The 12,886-nt window shown below is 38.7% G+C and overlaps 1 protein-coding gene across 5 annotated transcripts in view; it reads right to left on the bottom strand.

Annotated features, from left to right (window-relative positions):
* Window positions 1–6,359: 6,359 nt before the first annotated feature.
* Window positions 6,360–12,886, bottom strand: part of TFDP2 (transcription factor Dp-2) — a 76,151-nt gene continuing 69,624 nt past the window's right edge. For all 5 annotated transcript variants that reach the window (XM_066621064.1, XM_066621061.1, XM_066621062.1 and 2 more), the window contains one exon: window positions 6,360–11,722. In XM_066621064.1, coding sequence (XP_066477161.1) covers window positions 11,539–11,722 — 184 coding nt within the window. In that variant the 3' untranslated portion in view covers window positions 6,360–11,538. The remainder of the gene's footprint in view (window positions 11,723–12,886) is intronic.

Below are 12,886 nucleotides of genomic sequence, written 5' to 3' on the forward strand. Positions count from 1 at the left end.
AATTATATGCATCCCAAAAGTGCAGATTTTTCTTGTAACAAAGCTCTAACATGCAATTTCTACATCCTGCAAATGACCACAATAATAAAATTCCATTCTCTCAAACCAGTAATTTTACTTCTCAATTAGAGTACTTTTTTTTACTAATTGTGGCGTACCCAAAATCCTGCAGGTTGGGACACTGCTCGTTGGCATCAACAGTTAAAACAAGTCTTAGAATGATACCAGTTTCAGAATGTTCCAGGAAGTACACACCCTGAATGTAACTACTTCTTGATCCTTATAATTATCTTGTTCATACCAGAGGCTATCATAACTGTTCTAACCTGCCTCTGCCTGTGGCATTGTGCACTGTTGAGTGGTTGTATTCAAATGAATTTAGAACGATTTCAACAGCACAAATGGTTTATAAGCTAGAGCTAGATCTTATGGCACAGGAAGTGCCACTTCACTTATACATAGTAACCTTTTTACAAAATTCAGACTTACAAAAAAGTAATACAACCAGCAAAAAATACAAAATTGATTTAATGTTGCTTGGTTTAGCATTCTCTTACAGGAGAGGTCAACATGGCCTAGCCATTGTCCACAACATGGAAGTGTATTTAGCCACAAAAAAATAAGAGTTTAATGGATGGACAGTCTCTATAATAAAGTTATCGAATAACAAATAAAGTTACTTCCTAGTAATGGAACACATGCATTCAAGTATAGCTTGCAACCCTTTGTATTTTGTATACAAAGGTATGAACTCTCAAGTTAGACATATCTGATCTAAGAAACAATTGACAATTTAACTATTTCTTGATTTTAAAAAATTGATAGCACCACAGGCTGGATGAGAAAATTTGGGGAGCTAGATTTGATGTATGAGATGCCACTTGGTCGTTTCTGCATTAAGATACTTTGGAATATAAACAACCTGAATTTTTTTTAAATTGCAGTTTTAGTAGTGTGGTTTTATGTTTTTCTAGGCTCAGTCAGGTTGAGCTGAAAACACTGATGATAGCTGGTGTTTGTGGCTACCAGTGCTGATCACTGATCTCTTAGCAGGTTCTCTCATGTAGATTGTTAGAGAGAGAAAAAAAAAACACATCCATTAGGCAGAGTTGTGCTTGTGATCCACAAACAGCCAACATCTCTCACTTAATGCTGTCTTTTTAAGAAAAGAAAAATCTGTCCAGGTTGATTTTTGTAGTGTCAGCTTTCCATTTTCAAATGAGTAGCAGCAGAAACAGGATACAATACTTTGAAAACAATTTAATAGATCTCAGCATGCATACTGATGATTAGCAAAAGTTTTTCTCTGTACAAATAGTCCTAGAACATCTCATCATTGAGGGAAGACCGTGTGCTACCGTGTCTTCTCTGCAGGGACTAATTCGACTGCATTTTGCAAATTGTGAGTCAACATCAGAAGATCTCAATTTGAAATGTGACTTTATATACTGCATACACTTGCCTATAAGTCGACCACACAGATAAGCTGAGGGCAGCTTTTGAGCCAGCAATCATGGAATTTTCTATGACCCTCGGATAAGTTGGGGGTTAAACCTAGGGGGGTGTCCGACTATAGTTTTGTCTGATTTTACCAGAGGCCAGATCCTGAAAAATAACCTACCACTAATTGTTATCTAAGAACTGTAGTCTCTAATTTATTAAAAACATAGTAAAAGATCATAAGATAATTTTTATTCTGGTCTTCACCACCTTCTTGCAAACACTATCAGAGTAAGTGCACTGTAAACTACATACCAGTAAAACAGTGGTTCCCAACCTGGTGTTCATGTACTCCCAGGGACACTCAACAGGACCTTTAGGGGTACTTGAAAAAGAATGGCAGAAAAAGGCAGGCCATGCTCCAGAATGCCTTGCAAGGCAGGAAGGGAGGTAGCTGGTTGGCTGTGAAAGCCCCACCAATAGCTAGTTTTTGGTCATCAATTCATCTATGAACCAGTGATTGAAAACCAGCACAGTAAAAAAGCTGAAACATAATATGGAAAGTGATCAAACACCCAGAATTTCTCAGCACACTTCTGGTGCAAAACAGTGCAAAGGCAGAGTCTTCTGTTCCTCAAACAGATAAAAAGAGAAAACACTGTGATGAATACATGAAGTCTGGGTTTTCATAGAGAGGAGATGAAGGCTTGTATTATTACAAACACTTTGCTAATATGAAGGGTGCAATTTATTGAAATGGGCTGCCAAGGGATATGCAAGTGAAAGGTTGGGAACCACTGCAGGAGATCCAGTAATCAAATCCACTTTTAAGGTGGACTTGAGGAGAACTATTAATCAAAGACATCTTTAAGGTGTCTGGTGTGTTAAGCCAGAAGCTCTACATACAACATACAACCCATAACACATAACTGAGTGTGCAATTCAATTCACAGCAGCGAGATGATGCATTTGCAACCCTTTTTACTCAGAAGTAGACCCACTGCTTTCCATGGGTGTTATTCTTAAGTAATGGTGCACTGAACTGAAGCCTGGGAAGGAGGGTCCCATCCTGGTGTTTCAAAAAACAGACCTGCTTTGCAAGCATTTGCAAAGCAGAACCAGGCTGCAGCAGAAGGAAGAACAAAAGGTTAACTTTGGCTTGAATGTCTCTGGAAAGTAACTATAGCAACTAAGGAGGTGCCTGCCTGAGCTGAGCAACAGCTCAGCTGAGAAACAAAACTATTCAGAGTTGAAAGGCTCTGCCCTCTGATTGACCTGGAGATAAGGTGAAGTGATAATTGGAGCTTGATTACTTGGCAAAAATTTCAGGTACTATACTTGAGTATCTATGGTATATTTTAAGTTTTGGCCATGTGCTTTTCAGGTTCACCTACAAGACCTTCAAATATGTTGGGCTACAAAAGCAACAAATTGTGAAAACACAAAATAGAGTGTTTTAGACTTCAATCAACACCCTTTGTTGGACCCCCTGATAAAATTGCCACTAATTATAGCCTTGTGCAGTCCATACTACCCAACTCACACACTCTTCTTGGAATGAAACTCTCCTAATCTATTTGGCTACAACACAAATTGGGGGAAGGTAGATGGGGCTATATTAGATCTAGCCTGCAATGTGCCCCCACAGAAAAAGCAGCATAGCCTCAGAGAAAAACAGAACTAGCTTGATCACTTATCTATGTGAGCTTGATAACAGGGTATGAAGACCAAGACTGTAAACTCCATCCCCCCCCCCCATTGCAACCACTCTGTAGCAGTGTCACATTCACTTAACTGATCCTAGAACTTTTTGCCCCAGAAAGAGGGAAGAACACCACATATGTCTGGCGGCAGAAAGTTCAGGTGTTCTTGATGCAATGAGCTCCTTGCTCTTACAGAATACATTTGTTCTCTTGAGGCCTGAGAAGCCAAGTCCTTAAGGGACATGGCAAACCTCACCCAGGCTGACTGCTCCTCTTGTCACAGAGAAAGTTTTGAGTTGAGAAGGCAGCATTCTTCAGGAGAGACAAATGTTGCTTTAAAGGGTACCCACTCCTGTCTTCAGGAACATGCATTCCAGGATCAGTGGTTTTTAGTAACAAATGATTCAGTCATAAGGACTGTAGAGAATTGAGTTTGTGAACATGGTGGTTGCATGGTACCTTGTTTGCCTGGCGTGAAGGGCATTATGTGCTGTGTTGACAGTGTGCAAAACAGGTAACCAAGATGCACAGTAACACCAGAAACATTGAAAATATGCAGGATCTCCAGCTTCAAACACTACAAATGCACAAAATCTACTAGCCCTGTTTGAGACCCCAGGTAGTGCAGCAAAATTAACATTACATAGTGTTCCATTAAACTGGTAGTAGACAAATTGATTTTTTTTAAAACAATAACATGAGAACATCTTTCAGAAGAACACGAATACAATGTCTTTTGCCCTGCATGGACACTGGTTAGAGTACGTCCTGTTTCAAAGGAGTCACCAACACACATCATACTTGCTATGTAGGTGGTTGAAGAAACACCCTGAAGTTTTTAATTAACATGATCTCTTACAACACTGGACTGCTACAATACTGACAAAGAGGGCATTGTTAAAACCTGGACTTTTATCCTACACATGGGGTGGAAGCAGAATTTAATGAATAATAAACGAATACAACAACTATTCTATCTGTTTCTCTTACCATTTTTTCACTCACTCTTCTACGGCTTTCCTGTGAATCACAAAAGCAACCCCTGCTCCCTTTGCAAGATTAAACTTCTTTAACTAGTGATATGACCTGAGAAGAACATGGTGCTGAGGCATAAATAGTTCTATTACCAAGGCCACAAATAGCAGGCAATGTATCTGAACTGAAATATTACACATAAACAGTTTCAAATCAGTCCAAGGTTCAAAGTTTCAGACTTTCGAATATGAGCGGAACTCTTCTGGTGCAGTCTGCTAGTCCTTCAGCAATGGTCAACTGAAGATCAGTGTTTACGCATTCCCCACATGGTCAACCAGTTATGTTGCACTATCTATGACAAGTTTCCTCAAATCTTCCATTGCTGTATTGGTATCATATAGCCTACTGAGTGCCCAATCCTAGGCTCAGCACACCGGCTCAATGCTGGCATGCACTGTCACAAATGTACCTTAAGGCACATTTGCAGGTCATACTGCTGGATGAGTGCTGGTGGCAGCCCAGCGCTGGCCGGCACTAGGGTACTGCCAGGTGGGCACCCGACCTCTGCCACTTGGCAGTCGCGCAGACCACCAAGCAGTGGAGAGCTAAGCGGGGGAGACGGGGAGGAGGCATTCTGGGGAGTGGGGAAGCAAGCAGAGGGGGGAGAGGCAAGCTGGGGAAGGGAGCGGGGAGGGAGGGAGGCGGGACTGGTGGAACTTTGTTCCACTGGATTCAAAGCCTTTGTGTAGGGCTCGTTGCTTTACACGGAGACTCTTGATTCACCATCCACCTTTGAGTTGGCGGTGAATCAAATAGCCCCATTGTGGGGCTACTGCGCTTACCCGGGGGAAGGGGACAAAAGTCCCCTTCTCCAGAGGTGCTGGCAGCAGCAGCCTTGGGTGTGCAGGATATGGTGGCAGCCATTTTCAGCGCTGCCACTAACCATGAGCAGCTCAGGATTGGGCTGCCCAACAGCTACTGAAACAACTGTGGATAATCCTGAGAAAGAAGCCTATACAAAATAAAAGCATCTGTAATCTCTAATGCTAGCAATACAAGAATTAAAGTAAGTATGAAAACAGAGAAATAACATATTCAGCACAGACAGTGTCTTAACAACCTCAATCATTACTAGTAGAGTTCAGATGGTTTAAGGTCTCAGTTATGATAAGGATATCTTGGAGAAAGCACCTGTCACCAGCCCCAATATGGCAACAGCTATTGTTCTTGTAAATAGTCTTAGGGACTTTGTGAAGGCCAAATAGTACAGTATTTATAAGATTTTATTGTATATCTTTTTTTTCTTGGTTTCAGAAGTTCATGATGATAATTTGGAGTAGGCTGTCCACAAGAAGACAAAATGGTGGTTGGATGATTTTTTTTAAAAACACATTCCACTTTGATGAGTCAGGTTGAGGCATTTGCTTGTGGAAACCAATGTATGTAAAGTTCTGCCCTTAGGCAGACTGAGAAGGCAATTTCCTGCTATCATATTTAGTACTTCCAATTAAGTACAGTATTCATTTTAAAATTAAAGAATACTGTACTCCTTCTAATCAGAAAGGTGAAAGAAAAATAAAACATGCAGCCAGGAGTTTCAAAAGGTGCTACCTGCCTAATGCATTTTAGCATACAATGCAAATATGTTCTAAAACAGCCAAGGTTGCAAAAGGAATTTACATATGTTGCAATTTGCTAAGTACTAATACTTTGCCATTAAAGCCAGGGAGACAAGTTTTAAAAAAATTCTCAGATGGCCTCTTACTGTACCCTGCATCAGCCAATTTTTACACACTACACTTGGACTGGAATATCACTTGCTGAAAATATAACTATTTTATTATAACAATGCCCTCCTATAAACACTTATTTGGGAGCAAATTCCACTGATCTCAGTGGGACAGCTTCCAAATAATCATCATGAGGATGTGGAAGTTAGAAGAGCTCCATTTTTCCTATTTTATTTGAATTACCAGAAACATATACAGTCTGGGGAGGGAACCCCACAACATATTTAAGAGCCAAGACAATCAGCAGGATGTCATGCTAGAACCTACCAAGCATTGAAATTAGTGATGTTTTATATTTATTTTGAAAACAGCAGTTTGACTTGACCTCATTTCCCGTACAGTTTACTCTGCAAGATGTATTTTTTGAAATGGAGAACACCTGCTATGAACACTAACCTTTGACAGCTTTCCTGTGTCACAGTGTTTTGCTCAAAAACAAGAGCAACCCCAGTTGTCTTTAAATTATTTTATTCTGCTCTACAGTTTAGCTTTACTTCTCAGGTCACAAACAGCTGGATGTTGTTATTCTTCAGAATATGCATACTTTTCATTTCAATCAGATGTAAATTCCTGCTCTGGTCTGCACAATTCTTACTTGCAACATTTTCATAAAATACAGAATCACTTGAAATATACAGAAATAGATTCTTATATAAAATTTCCATAAAAAAATAACAGGTATTTTTTTATAAAGTGTGATACTACAAATTAACATTTTCCTATTAGATTGCAAACTTTACATTTCTAATAGCAATTATTTCAAAGTATGTGTTTCTATTTGTCTGACTTCCATCTCTTAAAACATATACAATTATATCATATTTGTTCTCAACTAGACACACAAACTTAATATATTATGCAGAAGTAAGTTATTTTTAAAACAAAAACATCAGTAGCTGCTCTATACAAAGGCATAGCAATAAAGTATGACAGAGTTAAGAATATTTGGTAAAGAATTCATGGAACATTAAATCTACTGCAAGTTAGTTTAAACTCCACTCAATTTGCTGAGTCTGGTTTACACAGTCTGATCACTAGAGGCTGCTTGGCACATGAATGTGCCAGGCTGCTCCGCATGAAGAATGGCTGGCCATCATGTCAAGAATTTTCATGTTGATACAGTTCCAAGAGGTCTGTGTGGTGAGAGTAGAACGTTAATAGGTTTTCAGACCACATAGTTCAGAGAAACCAGAATAACAAGGTTTTGGGAAATATTAACATCATGTATTTGTACAACAGAGAGATTCTGACAGGAAAATAGGATGATTTATATCAGAACTGATTGACAGACAAGAAAAACCTACTGTGGGAGTGTATCAGGTTAGTAATTGCGAAGTCTCATTGATTTCAAAAGGACAGCATCATGACTAGCTAAAGTTAGGAAACAACTTGTAGCACTAGGATATAACTAGGTTGTAAATAGTTCAAAGAACTTAGTCAATTTTGCTCAGATAAACTTATAGCACAGAAAATAATTTTGGTGCATTTTACAGCATTGCTAGCAAGAAGCTCTCCTAGTGCAAAACAAAGCTTTCATTCATATGTTATGTTTTTAGAGCCAGCTGTGTTAAGGTCACTGTTGTCGTCAACATGGTGGGAAACCCTAGTGCTTATAAGTGAAGATTTAATTACGCTATTTTTGCAAGAAAGAAAAATGCACTCGATATTTTCCTCAGAGCAAACATATGATCCACCACATCCAGTTATGGCTTCCCTTTAAAAGCACATCAGAAATTTGTTAGATTTGTGCTCCTCTTCTACACTTAATGAAATTCCATACTGAACGTAACTGTAACAGAAAATAATTTGTAAATATTCCATATTTTTTTCTTTTATTGTCCTATATTCCAGCCAGTTTCCTTGTATTATCCCTCATTCCATCATTGTGAGAGAAAGAGATCAGTTTTTCTCCATCTGTCATAACGCTTCAACCAGGGGCCATCCAATGATACTGATTAGCAGAAGATTTAAAATAGATAAAAGGCAATACTACTTCACAGAGAATGTTTGTTTTTGTGCCATGTCAAAAGCCTTTTTGGTTAGTGCAAAATTTTCAATTCCCCCCAGTCAGGACTGACAATTTATTAAATACAGTATGTAATTGTTAAGGGTTCACTTCATTCCTACCATAAGCACAGGGCTTGCATATAAAGAATCTGTGTTGGGCATAACAGAATCTTGCCCTTCCCAAAGGAGTTTAGGAGTGGGAAGTCTGTGTACATGTCCCATATGACTGTCCAGCCCAATCCTCTCTGTTGGATCAAGGAATACATTCCCTATGACTGCTTCATTTATAGTGCTCATACACAGACATCAAACCAGGAGGGGGAGAACAAAGTTATGTTATGCCTATTGGTAATCCTCGGAACACAAGATACATCTGCAGGAGAATTAACTTGAATCTTATCTTGAATAGCACTGTCTTCCCTCCAAATAGGAATAATTTTCTTCAACAAATATAGTTTGGATTGCCTGTAGGCTGTAATTTCACAAAAGATAAAAAAAGAAAACACAAAATTTGGTATGGGGTACAGAATTCAGCTTGTCAAGGATCTTTCATTTATTTTTTCTTTTAAAAAGCAAGGTGCTAGTCCTCTTGGCTCATGAAAGTATGTGGACAATACCTACTGAAACCTCAAAAGCAAGGCATTAGTGCTCTGCCACTATATATGCTCTATGCCAGATGCTCTATGCCACTATCTAGCAAGGCCAGATAATACAAAACAGTAAACAACTGCAAAAGAATATAGGCAAGAGAACTGATGGAATTTATAAAACTTTTCTTGGCACCAAATTATACACTTGCCAAGGTTTGTTTCAGGTGATGAGGAACAAAAGAGAAACAAATGGAAATGTGAGAAGGTCAATAGAGGCTGACTTGACAAAGCTGTCAATTTTTTTCAGTGGGATCACAAATAGTAATTTGTGTAATTACAATAGTAATTGAAGTATTGCTTCAAATTTACAGTCCACTTTTCCACTTGAGACACAAACTGTGAGCCTAAATCAGTAGTTTAATTTAATCTCTCACTTCTCTTCTTTCACTTCCAAAGACCTTTTTGGTCTTGGTGTAAAATATATCCATTTGGGCATCTGACAGAATCTACTTTAGTTTTTACTTGCTAAAGGGCACAAATCACAAAGTGAAGGCAGACCTGTGTCACACATGCAACAAGTCCATGTTTAAATGTGAGGGATGATGTGAACTCTAAAGGGGTGCATGGATGAGTGTGTACTGAATTGCCTTCTCAGTTGCTCCCCAGAGGTGCTTTTCTTTCAGCTAAGCTCAATTCTGACACCAAAAACTGGCGGAAAGAAAAGTATCTAGAAAGACAAACAGTAGAAGGAAACAGCAGCAGGTAGTGGTAAGCAATGGTCCTTTAAAAGGAATCCCAAATATTTGCTTTACATGTGAATGGTACAGATCCATTATTGAAAATTTACATTTGCAACTCTAATGTATATTTTGAACCAAAGTCCCACAATCAGGCTAAACAAAGATAAGAAAACTGAAGATGTAAATGACTTCAGTTTTATCCCACTTTATCTTGATATTTCTAATTAAAGAGGTGGAGGACTTCCTCCCTCATTTGACTAGCATTCTGAGTCAGTCTTAGTAAGACCAGTAAAAACAGATTATGAAAAGTTACCTAATATTTGTAAAATCTCTCAGAGTAAACAGTTAAAAAATTGGAATGCTGTTAGCTCCTGAGTTGCAACATAACCCTCAAACTAACAATGTTTGACTAGATTTTAACATTTGGCTTTTAGTACCACCTGTAAAAATTCAATCTGGGATGAAACTAGTACATAAAAATCTCCAACGGAAATATATTCCCTTTATTTTCCCAGACCACAATAGTTTTGGTTCACGCTGCTTCGCTTAAAAACAAGGACATTTTTTTTGTCCAACTGAGATTGTAAGTAAAATACTCATTAGGCTATGAATGTTAAGAATCAAGTGAGTTGTGATCTCTTTTCATGTTGTTACTTCCAAGCCACTGGAGTTTTTCTTCTATTAGCACTACACAATTTGCAGAGGCAAACATAGATTGTTATGATTATATAGATAATTTTTTTTTTAAATTTGAGATTAGCAACATTTTCACAAATGTTCCTTCTTTTAGTACTTTGAAAACAGTTTTATTTAAGTATGCAAAACTTCATGGGTCTAGCATATAATATTTGGAAACTGAACTTGCTATTTTAGAACAAATTCCTTAGCTGTTGATTAAAACTGCTTGGATTTGATAAGCACATCCTTAATCTAAAATTCTATGAAATAGAAGGTTATAGCCTTGCTACAATTTAAATTCCCATTATTGACTCACTTTTTTAAGCTTGCAAAAACTAAAACAATTCCACAGGCCAGTTAAAAACCTTAATGTTTAGTATTGGTTACTTTTGAGAACTCTTTCAATATACTTCCTTCATTTCTATCTTCAGAGATACAGAGAGCTGTACAGAGATTATGAACATTTAATAATGAAGAAGGGAAAAATGCTGTCAACACACAAAATTTAGAATAGCTAAAATGGAAGACTGCAAGAACGTTTGCCTCTATGAATTTATACTAATTACTTCCATACATAGCAAATAATTAGAAAAAAACATATATCTCAATAGCCTCCCTCCATTTGCAACAGTTACTTTAAATATACCTTCTTTTGTAGAAAAAAAGAATAGAAAACTGCCCAAAGGAAAAACAAGCATCTTATGTGATAAAAGGGATGACAGAGAATAAAGGCGGAGGCAATATCCATGATACAGAAAACCAAACTGAGCACACAGGAACTGTGTTTTCCTTAGTTATACTTGGAAAGCACATTGGGCCAATCCAACCATTCTGAATACAGACTCAAAAGGACAAGAATTCAGTTGCATGCTGGCCGTGTACTACTTGAAGCCCATTAAAAGGAGCATCTAAAAATAGTGGGTCATAGCCCTTACCTGTGACCGGATTTGCTGATCACAGAAGTTGTTGATGGAGTTGGCTAACCTGGCTCAAGTGGCCACCTTGGGCCCAACAAGTATGCACCTGCATGGTCCAGGAGGCCCCTGTGCATCTAGTCTATCCAGGCTGCCTTCCAACAATTTCTTCAATTGGCAACTCCTAAAGGATAACTATTATAGTTAATTAATTATATATAGCAACTACAATAGACACATAGTTGCTGCATGACTTTGGTTAAACTGTCCATGCAACTCAAGAAAGTGCAATTCATGCACAAGGACTGGGCCAGGTTTAATGGATGTCCTGCTGGAAAGTATAGAGGGCTTGCCATTGCTGCATCTCCACCTGCTGTGCAGGAATGAGCTTAGTACACTGGGTGGGGTGGGCTAGAAGGAAAACTCTGTTTTCTGCCCTTGGGGCCTAGATGCAGGTACCAGCAACACTGACAGCTGTCTGTGTAGAATCCTCTCACATTCCGATCATACCATTTGCTTGTTCTATAGGAAACAATGCCCTGCACTTATTAGCAGCATTCAATCTCTCTCACACTGGGCAACTCTTTTCCAAATTTCCCCAAATACATAGGGCAAAAAGTGGAAGAAAACTACATACAGATCATAAGCTCACAGCAATAGTGCTCAAGAACAGCGTTTTGCATGGCTGGTGCATCTTTCAGCTACTCTGGTGAAGAGGAGTCATCTTCATCCTCATCCTCATCTTCATCATTGAACGAACAGGGGGTTTCACCACGCGATTCTGAGTAGTGTGATGTTGCACTGCTGGACTGTTGACTGCTGGGGGCCAGCAGTTGCCCTGTTGCTAAGGCCACTTCAGTATCTAGACATAGACCTAGATTTCCACTATCAAAAAGCATAAGAAACACCTTACTGGTGAGAAGCATTTTCCATTTAACAACTTTTCAGCCTTGTCTAGTGCTTTTCAGTTTTTAACTAAAATTAACACAAATGCATCACCACAAATGCATCACCTAACAAAGTACAGCAATACCTTACACTTCTGTCCACTTATGGACCAGAGCACTAACCAAAGTAAAAAATGGATGAATGTCAGCCTTCTTTAGGTTGCAAATTTATTTTGGTCACTGAAAATGTAAATAGCTAACTATATAACACACATGAATGCCTGCAAAACCTAAACCAACAGAAATAAAAGGAAAATAAACACAAGAGCACTGACATTGTGGAAGGTTGGATGAAATTGAACAAAAGACGAAAGCATGTAGACAAAGTGCGAAATGTGATTATAATTGAAAAGGGCTGAAAGAGCAAAGCAGTGTACAAGAGTCAAGGTATTGCTGTATGCATTTTTCTTCTTCAGTATCATGCAATTCTGACCACATTATTAAAACAGAACAATCAACTAAGGGCGAAGCAACCTATGATGAATGTGGTCCTATGTTTCCTGGGGTTTTGTCTGTGAATAGCACACAGAAGAACCATGTAACAGGGCAAAACTGTAGCAGAGAATGGGAGGCTTTAGCATGCTGTGCCCCCTCCACTCTTTTTTTAAATTGGAAAAACTGACTTTCAACAAAAGTTTTATTCCAATAAAAACAGCCTTGAAAGGGGATGTTATTGGGTCTGGCAGGGCAAAGCACTACAATTCCCCTACGCCTTCTCAGTTTCAAACTGTTTCATGGTTATGGCAGACTCACTTTATGAGTCTGCCATAAAGTGTCATAAAGTCTGCCATAAAGTCTGCCATTAATGAGTCAACATTAATCATAACATGTTGTCTGGCCATCCATTTTCTTTAATGACTTGGGGCCCAATCCTATCCAACTTTCCTGTGCTGATGCAGCTGCAGTGTAATGCTGAGAAGGCCTCCTTGACTTCCACCCCATTGCAGGATACACTGCACGCCCGTTTCCTACAGCTGCAACACTGTTAGGAAATTAGATTGGACTGGGCCCTTTGCTGCTCTAAATCAACATGAGAATCTGTTGCCTTGTATAGGATCAACTCAATTCCCAATTGTGAAAATTTAGTATGAAATCAAGGCCC

The sequence above is a fragment of the Tiliqua scincoides genome, chromosome 3 (genome assembly GCF_035046505.1).
Source record: "Tiliqua scincoides isolate rTilSci1 chromosome 3, rTilSci1.hap2, whole genome shotgun sequence".
Lineage (NCBI taxonomy): Eukaryota > Metazoa > Chordata > Lepidosauria > Squamata > Scincidae > Tiliqua > Tiliqua scincoides.